The sequence below is a fragment of the Sinocyclocheilus anshuiensis genome, unplaced genomic scaffold, assembly GCF_001515605.1.
Source record: "Sinocyclocheilus anshuiensis isolate Anshui unplaced genomic scaffold, SAMN03320099.WGS_v1.1 scaffold68, whole genome shotgun sequence".
Taxonomy (NCBI): Eukaryota; Metazoa; Chordata; class Actinopteri; order Cypriniformes; family Cyprinidae; genus Sinocyclocheilus; species Sinocyclocheilus anshuiensis.
This window is the reverse complement of record NW_015555741.1, coordinates 1348334-1365177: the sequence shown is the minus strand read 5'-3', so window position 1 is coordinate 1365177 and position 16844 is coordinate 1348334. Positions and strand designations below refer to the sequence as shown.

The 16844-nt window shown below is 38.5% G+C and overlaps 2 protein-coding genes across 2 annotated transcripts in view; both read right to left on the bottom strand.

Moving 5' to 3' along the window:
- The window catches only part of LOC107673269 (diacylglycerol kinase zeta-like), a 21681-nt gene extending 12703 nt beyond the window's left edge, over positions 1–8978 (bottom strand). The window contains 17 exon segments of the mRNA XM_016466793.1: positions 277–339; positions 443–498; positions 623–701; positions 867–1007; positions 1278–1391; positions 1710–1770; positions 1850–1932; positions 2019–2114; positions 2205–2276; positions 3045–3161; positions 3675–3746; positions 3825–3893; positions 3968–4024; positions 4103–4180; positions 4361–4456; positions 4605–4713; positions 6786–8978. Coding sequence (XP_016322279.1) covers positions 277–339; positions 443–498; positions 623–701; positions 867–1007; positions 1278–1391; positions 1710–1770; positions 1850–1932; positions 2019–2114; positions 2205–2276; positions 3045–3161; positions 3675–3746; positions 3825–3893; positions 3968–4024; positions 4103–4180; positions 4361–4456; positions 4605–4713; positions 6786–7729 — 2307 coding nt within the window. The 5' untranslated portion in view covers positions 7730–8978.
- Positions 8979–10184: 1206 nt separating this feature from the next.
- Positions 10185–16844, bottom strand: part of LOC107673222 (predicted GPI-anchored protein 58) — a 16215-nt gene continuing 9555 nt past the window's right edge. The window contains exon 4 of the mRNA XM_016466720.1: positions 10185–10227. Within this exon, the coding sequence (XP_016322206.1) occupies positions 10185–10227 (43 nt within the window). The remainder of the gene's footprint in view (positions 10228–16844) is intronic.

Sequence of the window (16844 nt, the reverse complement as noted above, 5' to 3'; positions counted from 1 at the left end):
ACAGTACACACAGTACACATGCATAATTTGTAAGTCTTCTTTTTAATTAACTTTTATATATAAAATAAAATAAAAATATTTAATGTTTAATTATTATTATTTATTAATGTATATATACAGTACACATGCATAATTTGTAAGTCTTCTTTTTAATTAACTTTTATATATAAAATAAAATAGATACAATAAAAATATTTTAATTATATTTCCAGTTTCAAATACCTTGGGTCATATTATATAAAAAGTGTGTATATACATATATACAACTTAACGTACCACAACCCTGATGTGTTTGGACAGATCTTTGGAGCTGCCCATCAAAAAGTCTGAGAAGGCTGTCTGCAGAGGGGCACATGTATTTGAACAAATATGTTACATTTTATACATTACAAAAAGAATAAACTAAAATATCTACTTGACTTTATCGGACAGACACACTCACCCCTGCATAAAACATCTTATTGCGAAGTCGACTATTGAACCGCTCTGGTTTAGCCTCTGAGGAAACAAAACAACATCTTAGAAATTTGAATCCTTTCACAAACCGCAGATTTTATATGCAGTAGTATGCAAACCTTCACTTCATAAACCAAATTCAAATTACACGAGTGAGTGAGCACACCTCGGGATTCGTGAAACTCTAAGGTCACGTGTGCATCAAATCCAAGGCTGAAGTAATTGTTGAAGATGTCAATGGGAAGCTGAAATAGACATGGAGACGTCATTAGCTCCCCCTAACCATTCATGTCAACACAAAAGAGTTTATAAAAACTCTTTACACCCTCATTCATGCTTGACTTGTTGTAAAGCTAGAAGGATGGTGGTCTTCTGCTAAAGTCTAGCACCCTCTACTGTTGTCAGCTGACCTTGTCGGTCTGGTGTTCGTCACTCTCCTCCTCGCTGGCCTCTAAATTGGGCTCCACGCTCAGGTTCCATCGGTCCAGCTGGACGATGTTGCCGTCTTCTACATGGGACAAGATCTTGGACACCGGTTCATCTGTGTAGCCCTGAAAGTCAACAAGTACACGCATCTTCAAAAAAAAAAACAATGAAAAGCTTGTAATGGTTAACAAATAGTGGGACCATTTTCTCTTGTTATGCCAGGTTAAGAATGTGTCAGCAGTAAAAATGACATGTTTAAACCACAAACCTCATGCTGCAAAACAAAACTTGTGGTTATTATATTAAAATACAGGAGCTGAAGCTGAAACTTCATCTTATAATGTACTAACTGAGGTTTATTAGAACATTACAAACAAGAGTATTCAGGTTCGTACCCCGCCCCAGTTGAGAGTCCTGGCCAGGTCATTTCCTGTCCCGAGGGGAAGCACGGCCACGGCGGGTTGAGGGTTCAACTGGAGCTCATCTAGCACTGAGAGAATCCACCCAACCTGTTCAAGCAGAGCATATAGATTACATGATGGTCCCTATGAACTTCCTGACCGAGGGTCAGCATGATGAAATTCATTTACAATCAATATCTGAGAGATTGGCTCGGATCAGTCAGTGTTATTTTAGTAGTGGTGTTATGCCTAATACATTTAAATTTTACCTTGACTTGAATCAGTTTCAAGTACCTGTCGAGCATGTCGAGCACATTGCACCGTTGGAAAATTTGCATACTGTGCACATACTGAAACAGTATGAGCAGAAATTATATTACCCACCATCCGGTTTTATCTAGATAAGAGCGCAGATATTTGACTAACCGTTCCGTCACCGCCGCAAACGAGGATACGCAGGTTGGGCACTTTGCTGTACATTTCTAACCTTAAAAAGAGGAAGAGAAAGTGTAAGAGAACACGCTCAAAGCGAAGAAAGAAAGAAAGTATGACCTATCAACTCTTACCCCTCTCTCGGACCTCCCTGAGTGAGGTCGAACACTTGCCGGGGGTTCAGGTACCACATGAAAGAGCGGATGATTTTCGTTCCCTTTAAAGAAAAGATGAAGAAGTGCTATTATGTGGCTGTTAAATACCGTTTCTATGCACTAGGAACTTTTGAGTGTCGCTTCTGACCTGGTTTCCGCCACTCTTAGGATTGACAAACACCAGCAGAGGCTTCATGAGCTGAGAAGGAATCGGTCGCACAACAAAGTGCTTCCATTTGCCATCCTGCAGAGAATGAAATATTGAAATCTTGTCATATATAAAAGCCTATCCCTTTTATTCACAAAAGTTCAAAGGTTCAGAGGTGTTTGCTACCTCTGTGGCTTTCTTGCAGGGTTTGGCCTTCAGAGATGTTTTCTTCTTTCTTTTACTGCTCTTCAATGATGCCTGTATAATAGGGACAGTTTATAGGCATCTTTATAGACATACTAATTTTAGTGTTTACATTTGAGCTCATCAATGCAGGTGACCTCCTTTCACCATGTCCAAACCATAAAACACTACATCATAAAATTACATCACTATTAGTACTTTAGAAATACATTTGGAAGATATTAATATTTCTGTCATGACAACTCTCAGAGGGATCGGCATGGTACTACTGTACATGACAATGTTAATGTATTTGGTCTTGGCGGAATAGATCTGCTACGCTGCTGCTGCGGCAGAGCAAGTACCGAGACTTGCTACTGCCAATACATCCACAACATGCTGCTGTGAGCATGTAAGAAATATTGCTGCTGCAAATATAACATACCGTACATGAAATAACCCCCATATAGCATATATGAATCCCCTCGTAGCAGATCTATACAGGTGGAGCTGGGGAAGGTGGAGGGTTTCTGAAGCAAGCTGCACTGCTACGGCAAGCACTAGTCATATATTTGAATGCTGAGCAGTCAGCTCATTGGCTACCGATACAGGAGAGAACCAATCAGCTGAGCCACATGATAATGATGTCATTAGGTCAGATTGAGTTAGACCTATCGGACTGCGCCATCTAGAGTTTCATGCCAGAACTCTGTATATATCTATAAGATATACATTCAAAGGTTTTAAGTTGGTAAGATTTTTTAATGTCTATTTGTTCGAAAATACAGTAAATATAACCGTAATATTTTGTATAAACCCCATTTTCTTCAGGTCAGATGGTACCTGCTGTCTGCGGACTCTGATGATCCAGGTTGGAGGGATGATCACAGCCGCGTGAGCTCCAAGAGAACACGTCTCTTCGATTTTCTGCAGCATGAAGCAGGTCACCTTGTTGTGATACTGTAAGACACATAGCAAAGTGCATTGATTGATATTTTATCATACTTTAACTTTTTATGCACTACTTCGACTCAAACGTTTTGGGTATTTTTGAAAGAAGAATACAGTAAAAACAGTAAGGTTGTGAAATACTATTATAATTTAAAATAGCTTTTTTTTTCTATTTTAATATATTTTAAAATGTAATTTATTCCTGAAATAGCAAAACTAAAGTTTCAGCAGCCATTATCTTAAGAGTCACGATCAGAAATCATTCTAATATGCTGAAAACAGTTGGATTGCTTGATTTTTATGTAAAAAAAACATGATGAAGGTTTTTGAAATAGAATGATTTGTAACAAAGAAAAAGCCTTTACTGTGTCTTTTAATCAATTGAATGCACTCTTGCTGAATAAAAGCATTAATGTCTTAAAAAAAAAAAAAATCTTTCTGACCCCAAACTTTTGAACGGTAGTGTACATTGCAACCATTAAAACAAAAAAAAAAAGATTTTATCAGATGTGCAATACTTACTGCTTGCTTACACCAAGAGCAGCTGATGGCCACGATATCTTTACTGTGGAAGGAGAATTTCTGCTGGAAACCCTGAGGAAAGAGTGAAATTAGGCCATAAATACTTTCTGGGTGATTACACGTTTCATATTTTATGAGTCTTGCACTGACCTTTCCACATTGCCGGCATTTTCCATCTTGCCGTCTCCTATGGACCCAGTGATGTCTCATGTTTGGAGTCTGAAACACAAACCAGCTCAGTTGTTTAACAAAACTAAATGATAAAGCTCATTTTAAGGGACAAAAAGTCTTACCTCTCGGACATTTCTCATCCCTGGATCTTTAAATGATGGCTTACATCTGAAGTTAATCTATGGGGAACAGTTCATTTGTTGAGATAAAAAGTTCAAAACATTGTAAGTTTTTCAGCTTTACAACAATCGTCTAACCTTCTCCAGCTGATCCATGCATACAGTGTGAACAGCTATTTTGCAGGATGCACATTTGTGGCGAGGAAGAGATTTTTGCTGAGAAAACAAAATGAAACACAACAATTGGCATTTTAGCAATACATCTGAATCTGTGCGTATAACGTCTAACCAGTAGAGGGAGCTTGCGTGCAAGGATTTTTACAAAAGGAAAGACACTACTATAAACTACTCATTGTGCTGTTGATCGTTTTAAGAATAAAAATATGGGTCATTTACCAGTGACTTTGCAAAACAATATGTCTCTCCAACGTAACAGAAATCTCCAGACGGACTGGTCTCAAACCACACGTGTTGACCAAACTGGGCATTTTCCTGAGGAAGACAACTAACCAGTAAGTTAAACAGAAGTTAAAGAGATTAATATGGATTACTGTTTCATGAGTTGGAGTTTACTGCCATTGAGATAAATGAAACAGTTGGAATGCTAACTCGTTTGTTGAAATACAAATGAGTAACTCACAGTCCAATCCACGGTGCTGCAGATCTCTTTGTTGGGTTCACATTTGGCCGGTATTATGGCAACGGATTGGGCAGCGTTATCCTGCACACCAGCCTTGGCAATGGCTTTCCTGACAAAAACAATGACAGTGACATTAAACAGACTGTCTGTGTCCATCATATCCTAAGTCAATTAGATTTAGAACACTGATCAAAAGAAATACAATTATGAACATTTTTCCCTGAAAGGATGGCATCTTATTTCGCACAGCTTTCCACCTGGAGTGCCTTGGGGGTCTCTTTGAATTACATTTGTTTAATTCCATATCAATCATAATAAGACTATTTTTACTAGCCACCAACAACTAGAATTATATAGCACGGCTTGGAAATATATAGGTTTTTCTGCTTTTAATCTGCTTTCAGTACTACCACAATACACTGTGGATACCTGATGTTTAGCCTATGTCATTTAGCTCACCAAATTTGGAAGATACAGCACTGAATTTTATACTAAACAACAAAATGAAAATTGGCTAGTCTTTAATGTAACTTTATTTTATACACATCTATATAGAATCGAGTGTGCCATCTGTACATCAACGTTCATGCTAAATGTTAACACAATAGACGTGCAGAAACAGATAGCCTCTCCTTATACAGGAACTCTGATGCAATTATGGCTATGCCAAGAAAGTTGTCAATGAAGTTTATGCAATGAAATCACAGGAAATGCATTTCTAAAGGCAAATATTACCTTTAGCTTTGGGTGGGGCATTTCCAAGGTTTTTTGTAATCCTTTTGTAATCAAAACCTTGCTCACCCTGACCTTTGTGTCCTAATCCCTACAGAGGGAATCAGTGAAGCTTAGCAACCTGTTGATGAGAAGCCCACTGGGTGATCAGTAATGTTGATGAGTCACATTACCTCGCTATGGTAGCAGCTGCACTAATGAGCGATCGCCATGGTGCTCGTATCCACGGGATGGAGAATGAGAAGGTCAATGCAATGAAAAGCTGCATTGCAACTGCCTGCTCTCGCATTCAATATAAATATTTGAATGCTTGAGAAATTACTTAAGATATTGACTTGAAAGTGCTGAGTTTGTAAGTGGAGATTCACAGGTATTGCAAGTCATAGTACCTAATCAGAAAACCTGTACATTGTGGTGTATTTATTTGGTCTTCACTAAAATATAAACTATTTAGGGACGTTCATACTGACAGCAATTTGCAGCGGCAAAGTGTTTGGACAACATTCATCTACATCAAGAGTGCGAAAATAAATTTAAGCAGAGGTCAGCTTCATGCAGTTGTGCAATGACGTGATGCAGCAACTATCAAGCAACTTGGTGACCTCCAGTAATATAGTTGTCATTGTGAATGCACCTTTAATGCTACAAGCCTAAAGAAACTGACTTTGACAAATATTAACCGTCTTCTCATTGTGCACCTCAGCAAAGCCTTGGTCAGGGTTCCTCAAATCTGAAATCTTAAGCCCTGATCATCTACTCAGATGTCTTTGATTAGAGTTGGAGCTAAACCCTATAGGACACTGGCCCTCAAGGGCCAGATTTAAGGAACATTGGCCTAGGTCATAATTAGTTTCTTTGGCTGCATCCGAAAGCAGAAAATGCTACCTACGCAGGTAGCATACACTCTCAGAAAAAAAAAGGTACAAAACTGTCACTGGGGAAGTAAGCTTTCAAAAGGTACTAATATGTACCATTGAGGTGTAAATATGGTATAATGTACCTTTTAGCTTTTGCACCTTAGGGTACGGCCCCAGCTTTGTACCTGTGCTGAGGTAGGAAGGCAAGAATGCAAATCTGAGTACTATAATTGAGGTACTGTCATCTGATCGATTTTTGAGGGTTGCATAGATATATCGTTTGCTGCCCCATCCTGTGTGTGCGATTCTATCACACACTCTTCACCAAAGCTTTTTCTGTTTTGTTGTAGATCATTAAACCTTTATGCTGCCTCAGAAGTCAGTCCACTATCAGTTTTAGGAGTTACCTTCGAATTCAAATGCTGCCTGCAAGTCACTGACTGACAGGGCAGCAAAGCAACAAGTCAACTGTCTAAGCTTTCTGACGCAGCCTTTGTGTTGTTGTTCTTGCATTTCATGAAACCCTGTATACATCTAATTTAAGAGCACAGCATGAAATAACTAGACACAACAACAGAAAGGTTCTACATACGACAAGAATCCACTCCAAGACTCCAGCCTGGGATCGTAATAAGCTCCCAGGAGGGGATTGAGAGTCGCATGACCCCTGTAGCAGGTAGAGCTTCTTCGGTTAGGAAGCGGCAGGCCTCTTCCTGGCCAGGGGCTTCCTGCTTTCGAGATGGTGGAGACCCGTCGACGGTGCCTCCTCTGGCTGCTGCGGCAGTAGCGGACGTGCAGGCCAGGCTCTGCGTAGCCATAATGTGATGAGTTCCTCCGGAGGCAACGGGGAATGCGGATCAGCGGGTGGGCCTGGACACACTCTGCCACCACAGCCAGAGGAAGGCATTCCTGCTGGCATAAAACAGCAGACTCTTTGATCTCCCAGTCTGACAAATCTGCTTCCTCTAGGAACTCCTTGCGCAGCCCCGAGTGATGACTCTTCTCTGAGTGGCCGCTGGAGTCCTCGCTGTCACTGTCGCTGTCGCCTTCTGAAAGAAGCACATCTGTGTGACTCCTGAACTTCGTGTTGCTTCCCTTGAGTTCCACTTGCCCTGGCAATGGACTTTGGCTCTCCTCATCCTCTTCCTCCTCTTTTGTCATCTGAATTAAGCTGGCCAGCAGCATGGACGGGCCCAAGAGGTGTGTGTCTATATTACGGAGCTTGCCCACCTTCTTCCGGCGTATGGCAAAGCGAGGATTGGCCTTCGGGGTGGTGGTGCTGGAGCGCCGTCTACCACTGCTTTTCTGAACCAGTTGACTGCTAGTGATTCGAGGTAAAGCCTGAAGTTGGACACTGGATCGGCGTCGCTGGGTCAACGCAGTGGACGGAAGACCTACGCTGGAGCGTCGACGGGCACAGCTGGCTGGCACTGCAATGCTTGGCCTCCTGTGTAGACAGGGTTCAGGTACGTGGCCATCATGAATGGCTTCTCCTGCTTCCTTCCTCTTAAAATGCCGTCGGAAAAAAGTGTCCATGGTGGCTGGAAGAATACAGTTCTTTTTCTAAAGTTCCCCCCTGAGGCTGTTGATTGAAAATGTAGCTGGTCAGCATAGATTAACCATTTTAGCACTAAGTTCTAAAACTGCTGAAAGCTTGTTACACTGACCTCCATTGACCAAGATTTAAACCTAATCCTTAAAATGGAGATAATCTAGCTTGACCCAACACATTCCAGTGCTTCCCGAAATGGTCAAATTATAGGCAATTATATTATGAAAACACAAAATAACCAACAACAGACTTCACAACACAACAGTTAAAAACTGAGATAGCATGATTAGCAGATCTGGTCTACCAAGTATGTCCTTTTGGTTAAAAACCTTGATGGGACTCCACAACATCACAACATAACGTACAGTATATTTCTCTTTTTAGAAGGTTCGTCTATGAGTTTATACTGGTTATTAACATTATTATGAATGTGGAAAGTTAACTCCGCCTGTCCTCGCACAGATTTTCCTGGGGTTTACGCCAGGACAATTTGCCTTCCAAATCGAGTTAATACTAGCAAAGCCAGTTGACTACAAAGGTGCATTGTGAGTCCACGGGTCATGTCATAATGACAGGAAAGGCACTCAAGGAAATGAAGCTCTGCTCAGCTCATGAACGTCGTGATTATCCCACGGGGATGTCCAGGGCAGATTATAAGGGCTTTCTGACCTTTCAGTAGTGACTGCCTGTACTAATTATAGCAATGTAACTAGTCTATCTCATTTAGAGACGGATATGACCTAGACACAACTCTCAGGGTAAGGAATGATACTATTGGTGCTAAGTATTTTGTAGCAATATTTACAGTAAACATGGTATTGTACTACAGTAGAGGTGACAGTACAATACAGTACAAACAATTTACCTGAAAAAAGTTAATTGCAAATTGCAATAAAAATATATTGTATCCGCACTAATCACTTCTATGTAGATAAACAACTGTTCTTGCTCTCCAGGCAGAATAAGGAAGTGACACTCAACCAAGACTAATTACTGTCAGGGTCATCTCTAGCAATGGTATGTAATTAGTGAAGTGGGTTCATTTAGTACCAAAATATGCACTTAAACCTAGAGTCTGAGTTTGATTAGCTCCATCTAAACTGAAGACAGGCAATAAACAAGACAGATAATAATATCACATGATTGTTTGTCACTGATTACATGTAGATTGGGGTTCTGTTTGTTTACTCTGCAACAGATTTAATTAAAAAGCACCGTTTAGAACATTTTAAATAATTCTGACCTATATTATTTACCTATATATATATATATATATATATATATATACATACACACTTGAAAAATATGTTTCTTTTAAATACTCCAATTATTATTGTTTTTTTAAATTTCAAGTTTTTTGACTTAATTTAAATTATATATTTATTTATTTTTAATTGCATGTCACAATATATATATGTTGCAATATGTGTAATGATATATACATATAATAATGATAATAATAATAACTTTATTATATATTTTCAGTAGTATTTATAAGAAATACATATTTGGTTTATAATATGATAGTATTTCTCAATATAATTAGAATTTTGTACTAGCTACAGTACACATATCATTTGTTTATGTCTGCTACATTTTAACAGATTTACATTACACAAAGCTTTATGCATGTCAAAAGATAAATATTCATAACAGTACTCAATATAAGAACAACAACTGGTCCAAACTCACTGCTAAATGTCCACATACAGTTCAAACATATACAAAACCTCCCTAAACACTAAGTTCTAAAGCTTAACTCTGCATTTCTGTCCAGTTATTAGTCAATATCCAACAACAACAACAACAAAATATATTATACGACCTGAGAGTTTAGCTCCCCGGCTCCTTCCCTGACCGTCTCCTCACAATGAACTAACAGAGAAAGTCCAAGAGATTAACAGGTGAGACAGCCTCCACCCACACACGCACGCACGCACACACACACACACACACAACACACAGACAGAGATGAGCTTAACTCTGCATTTCTGTCCAGTTATTAGTCAATATCCAACAACAACAACAACAAAATATATTATACGACCTGAGAGTTTAGCTCCCCGGCTCCTTCCCTGACCGTCTCCTCACAATGAACTAACAGAGAAAGTCCAAGAGATTAACAGGTGAGACAGCCTCCCCCCACACACGCACGCACGCACACACACACACACACAACACACAGACAGAGATGAACTACACACAACCCAAGCCTACAGGAAGAGAAGCCCCACATCCACCCACAAACAACACAGCTCACTGGGAAGCAGCAGCACACATCACAGAGGAAAGAGCCATCGACTAGGCAGGAGGTAACCGGTAGGAGGGAATGCAGGGTGCATCGAAGCCTGCGGTTTAAAATAATGACCAATTATCAGCTTAACGCTGGGAGTTTGTGCGAGACGTACACGAGCACAAGCGTCTGCATTTCCTAGACTCCTAGATCATGTTGCTGGCACACATGGGGCTGACACCAGGTGCTCTATAGGAACACAATTAATGGTTTTATGATAATTATCTCCATCGTGAACATTGTGCAAAGCCGCTTCTGCTTTTGAACAGAACATTATGCATATTGCTTAAGAAAAAGAGGACATAGCACTAATTCTGGTGCAAAACAACCCACGTCATGCAACACCCACAGCTGTGAAGATGATCTGTGTGGTTTAAACCACGAGAGCAGCATCGGGTTTAAACAGCATGTAGGTTTTTTAACCATTGTAAAGCTGATCATAAAGATGATGGCTTTAGTGAGGACACATTGTGTCTATTCACGTCCCCTAATAGGACGACAAGGCGATGCCACTCCACCCCAAAAGCACAATGAGTTTCATTTCCATTTCAAGGCCCTCGTGCTGTTGCATTATGGATCAGCGGGTGAGGAGTGAATGCGCTTGAATATCAATTTGGCAACCTATAACGAACATCGTAGTTTTGTTACGTTGGGGGTTCAAGCTTTAAATACTGAGCGTTAATGTGAGCCCCTTGTTCTTTGGGGCACTTCTGTGCGTGACAGATGTGCACAGAGCTGGAGACTCCATGTGGAAGTAATTACTGTCTTTTAAGTGATGGGGGAGAGAGATCTGCTGGCTGTTACTATGGAGAGGGACATCATGGCAACCAAACCTGCTTAGCTGTCCTTTAGTCACTGTGAACTTCGCTGGATATAGAAATACACCCCAGCTTTATATTAATCATGTACTAATTTGTCTTTTAATTGACACCCTTTCAAAAGGTACTAATATGTTCCTTTAAGTACCTTTAAGGTACTAATATGTACCATTTAGGGTAAATAAGGTACAAAGATGTACCTTTTAGATTTGATACCTTAGGGTCCTGTCCAAGTGACAGCTTTGTACCTTTTTTCTTAGAGTTGAAAACCTGTGATTAAGTTCGACATTATATCAAAATTAATGCTTTCACAAAACTTTTCTTTGTTAATGTTAATGATCTTAATTCATCAGTACACATCAGTTACAATCACATCAAGCTTGTATTCATAATCTTTTGTCTACTTTTTCTAGGCCACAAAGTGTCCTACTTTTTTCTGTCAGGACCACTATCGTCAAAGATGATTGACAATTAGCAAACACTTTGGATTGGCGGTATGGTTCTGTTCTGGGCAAGAACTCCCTGCTCTCATCCATGCTAGGCTGCATTGGAGAGCAGCGATAACCCCCCACCCCCCCAGGGTAAACAGAACAGAACCAACATAAATGTATTGCAGATATCGTTAAAGTTCAATAATTTTATGTACACATTTTAGAATTAGTCTGATTCAAAGGATAATCAAAAGGCTGGAGGAGGGAGCTGGGGATGGAGGAGGGTAATTAGCTATTTAACGCTATGCTTGATTTTTTTTAAATAAATTCATATTTTAGTCATCAAGGATGATTTAAATTTATCAAAAATGGATCAGTAAAGACATTAACATTGTTTCAGAAAATTTATATTTCTAATAAATGCTGTTCTTTTGAACTTTTTATTTATTAAATAATCCTAAAAATGCATCACAATTTTCACGAAAATGTTATATACGAAAATAATATTATATTATAATAAGAAATGTTTCTTGAGCACTAAATCAGCATATTAGAATGATTTCTGAAGGATCATGTGAGATTGAAGACTGGAATAATAATGCTGAAAATTCTGTTTTGCATCACAGGAATAAATTACATTTTAAAAATATTAAAATAGATAACAGCTATTTTAAATTGTAATAATATTTTACAATATTACTGTTTTTACTGTATTTTTGGTCAAATACATGCAGCCTTGGTGAGCATAAGAGACTTTCAAAATCAATTAAAAGACTTGATGCCAAACTTCTTATATCAATTGATTTCTTATATCAAATCCTTTGCAGGATTTGAACCCTTTAGTTAGCAGCTCAAATCTATAACAATCAGGCTCTATTATCATTAGAGATATATTTGTCATATAAGAATAGAGAAACATACATTTAAGTCAACAGGAAATCAAAATTGACCTATTTACTTTATTAATTCACATTCCTGGTCTCAATGCATCTGATTCATCAGTCTACATCATTTCAAACTATTCCCTCTTGTTTTTTCTTGTCTCTTGTCTCTTTGAACAAGTCTCTGATGTTGCAGGAAAGCTGAACGTTAGATTGAAGAGGAAAAGGATGGCAATGCCACCACCTGCTGGATAGGAAACACTGAGACTATCCATTAAACAAATGCACTTCCACTAAAGGTGTTCTATCCACATAAATACTTCTCAGATATTCTTTTTTTATTTAATACTATTTAGCTGCACTCATTCATCTTTTTCACATTTACATATATTTCACAAGACAAAATATTAACAGAATTTACACAAATTATCCTGTTTAAAAGTTCAGTTTACTTGGTTCTTACACTCTAAAAAATGCTGGGTTAAATACAACCAAGTGCTGGGTAAAATAGGGACAAACCCAGCAATTGGGTTGTTTTGACACAGCGGTTGGGTTACTACCCAGAAAGTTGGGTTAAGCATTTAACCCAACCGCTGGGTCAAAACAGCCCAATTGCTGGGTTTGTCCCTATTTAACCCAGCACTGGGTTGTATTTAACCCAGCATTTTTTAGAGTGTAATATGTTGTGTTGACCATTTCTAGTTTCTGTTTTATTTATTTAGTACAATTTTTGCAAATTGTAGTATTTTTGTCTTGTGGTATATTTTTAAATATATGTCACTAAATAAATGATACATATTATTTGTATTATTTATTTTTTAAAGAAACTAATCATCTTAAGGATTCTGCAAGGAGTATGTGTACGTATGATAACAGCTGTATGTGAACAATGATCACACAAATTATTACAAAGGATCTTTACAGAATGTCATCTGCTTTCGCAACATAGAAACATTTTGTAAAATGCAAACATGTGGAGAACCATGGCATCCCACTGATGACCACATGCAGGAAAATCCCTGATTTTGTCACATCCTAGTTCCATTCCATCGTTGTTCTCCAAAATCGATCAGTTCCTATGATTGCGCTTGCTCCACCACAATGGTCAAACTGCAGACACAGTGTCTCTCACTAGAGTGTGCTTCATGAGCAAGAAGACAACATGGGTGAATATATACTGTATGGGTGAATGTTTTTTTTTTACACGTCTTTGCATGGCAGCATTACGGTGGTTATTTTTAGAGCCTGTTTCAAATTCCAGAGATTCACAGAATTCATAGAGCTACTCGATTATGGGGAAAAATAATAATATTGTAATATCTAATATTGTAATCATGGTTATTTAAAATTATAGATACCAAAATTAATTCTCATTGAAATTTCACAATTCTCGATTTCAAAATCCTCAAACGTTGTTAAAAGTAGCCTAAACCGCAAACAAAGAAGCAAATTACGATCAATATGGACAAATACGGAAATTAATCAAATGTAAAATAATAAAAAGCACAGTCTTCACTCTATTAATTAGTTTGATTCTTAATAAAGCTACAAATGTCATTCAGTTAAGAACAGTGCGAGGTTTTCTTTTTCTTTTGTTTAATTAGAGTAGCCTACTGTGACTTTAAGACCCGCTGCACGGATCCAATATACTGATACACATCCCATATTCAAATTATTTACCTTAAGAATGTGTTTACAAACCGACTATTTACATGAATACCCTCCAAACCCAGCATTTTTTTACTATTTTTGTGTATATTTTACCATTTAGGCACGTACCCGAAGCCCTTTGAGTAAGCTATGTTTTGGTTGTTCGAGTTTCCCTCATTCTCGGAGCGCGCGTGTATAAAGCCGTCCGAGGAACAGTGTAAGTACTCTTTCACAGCCTAATTTTAATAACCCTTTTTCATTTTACGATAGTCACTTAAATGATTTGACTGATATGGACGTTAATTATGGGCTTTTATGGAGTGTCAGAAGCGCACCGCTGTAGAGGAGAGGAACGGAATGCGGCACAATAATTGTTTAATCTTGATTGTTGTGTTTTTATAGTCGTTGGAAGCCGAAATTGAAACTAAAGTTCGATTAATCACATGTACAGCCCTTTTGGCATTTCACCACCAGCCTCAGGGCCTGTTCACACCAAGAACAATAATTATAATGATAAAGGTAAAGTTTTAAATATCGTTCTAACTGTAAAACAGTAGCAGAGTCCATACCACAACAAGGCTTATAAAAATACCTGCCCAGAGGAAGGATTGTTGGAATTACTTCCAAAATGTTTTTTTTTTTTTCAAACTGATGAATTATTAAAAAACACTGACAGCCTATTAGAATTTATCCTCCTTAAAAGGTAGATGAGGCAGATGACACAATTGCGACACACACTTATAAAAGTTATTTTGCGTTTGTGTGGATGCTGATATAGTTAGCATTGTAATGATTGTTGTTGGTGTGAACGGGCCTTTATTCCCACCTCACTCAATGCTGGTACCTAAAAGAAAAGAAAAATTCCATATACACTCATTCACTTTCAGTCACTTTTCAGACACATATTCAGTCACCCACATAGGCCTAGAGATCTCCATTAGCCCACCCTGAGACTCTGACCCTGAGCCATACTTAGCTCCAGCATAGAATGAGACGTTAAAGATAGCTACAGAAATGGGCCTGTTCCTCCACGGGGCGGAACAGTGCAGCCATGCAAATGAAGTCGTGCGAGATGGGCCACTGGGTATAAGAGTGTTCAAGGAAACCTGTGTCTACCTATGACCTGAAAAAAGCAGTTCTTTGATGCAATCGGCACATTTAACGGCTGTTTGGATGCCCAGGTCTTCATGGCCCTGAGGAATCTGGTCTGAACTCTCTGTACCGCAGTGATACACAACCTGTGTGCCTCAGGTGTCCTAGCCGTGTATGGCATTATCAGATTACACACATCAACACAGCTGTGAACAGGTGCCTCATCAGCACACAGAAAAGGTGAAGTACAAATACACACACAAACACACACACATCTCGAAGGAAGGGGGACTGGGTGATGGAGAAATGGTCATTTATTTTGGAAAATGAACAGAATAAAGTCAGTTTCTATGTTTGACAGTTTTCCATCATTTTAAAACCAGTATTTCATAATTTCATTAAAGCTCTATACCTCTTAACAAGACAATGTATTTATTTAGTTAAACATGTTTACTAAAAAATAATTACTTAATACTCACATTTTATACGATTGTCCTATACTAAGTAAAAACAATTTATATTAGTGCTGGGCAACGATTAATCGCGATTAATCGCACCCCAAAAAAAAACATTTGTGTACATAATATATGTGTGTTTACTGTGTATATTTATTATGTATATATAAATACACATGCATGCATGCAAATATTGCATGTGTCTTTGCAATCGTTATTAATCGTGATTAATCATTGCCCAGCAGCACTACTATATATATATATATATATACATATACACACACACACATTTTGTACATATAATACTGCTGTTGAGCACAGTGAATGTCAATGGGGTCCAAAAGATCACTGGCCCCCATTGACTTTCATTGTGTGGACCAAAAACAAAAAAAGTCATGCAGGTTTGGAATGACATAAAGGTCAGTAAATGATGAAAGAGCTTTCATTCCTTTAAGGTTAGAAGGTTGCTTGCCTTAAGCAAACACCATTATCAACGAAAGCAAATAAAAAAACTGAAATGCATGCATGAGTGACTGAACCAGACCCGGCGCCAGACACAAATTCACGGACGGGCATTTCATTTTTTCAGGGGGGCACAAATGAGATCAACCTCATTGCAATGCATAATATCATTAATTATGAATTAAATGGACAAAAAACGAGGAAGAATTGACGTACCACTCCATTGACGCAATACAACAGAGTCGTAAAGATTGGACCTAGCCTACTGAAGCAGTCTAAACACACGTCGCAGGGCTCGACATCAACTCTTGTCCGCTTATCCGGGACAAGTGGATTTTTTAAAAGGCCACGTGAAAGAGAATTTTACTTGCCCGACCGGACAAGTAGCCTAGCCTGATTAAAACGCCAATAACAATCACCAAAACGCGATAATGATTCTGCATCATTTAGTCTAAATGGCGATCGATAGTGCGTAATGTAATGACGCTAACAAGGCTGCGCTGCCTCTCTCGAGGAGAAATCGAAACAAATGAGCGCAGCAAACACAAAGTGAGTAAACAGTGTTAACAAAGTGAGTTAAACTCAGTTAACATACTGCGGTAAAAATTAAAAATGTGGAGTTTTTATAACAAGAGTGCTGAATACCATCACGATTGAAAATGTGACACTGATTTCATATGACAGTTCACTAAACAAGTAATTAATATTAAGTCACTTACATTTTAGATGCAATATTGACTGTTTTTGTTGTTTCAGCAGCGAAAATAGTTAAAACAAAGATCACAAAAACACTCAACCGTGTTTTCATTACCGAATGATTCAGCGTTTTGATCGAATCGGTTGAGTCAAAGATTCAATGACCCATTCATAAACAACTGCCTCATTCTTGATGAATCAGCCGTTTGAACGAATCGTTTGAATGAATGACTCAATTACTCGCTTAATTAGACCGCTTATCACCTGCCGCCACCTACTGGCGGTTTAAGTTTTTTTAAAAGTGTCATTCTTTCCAACTTT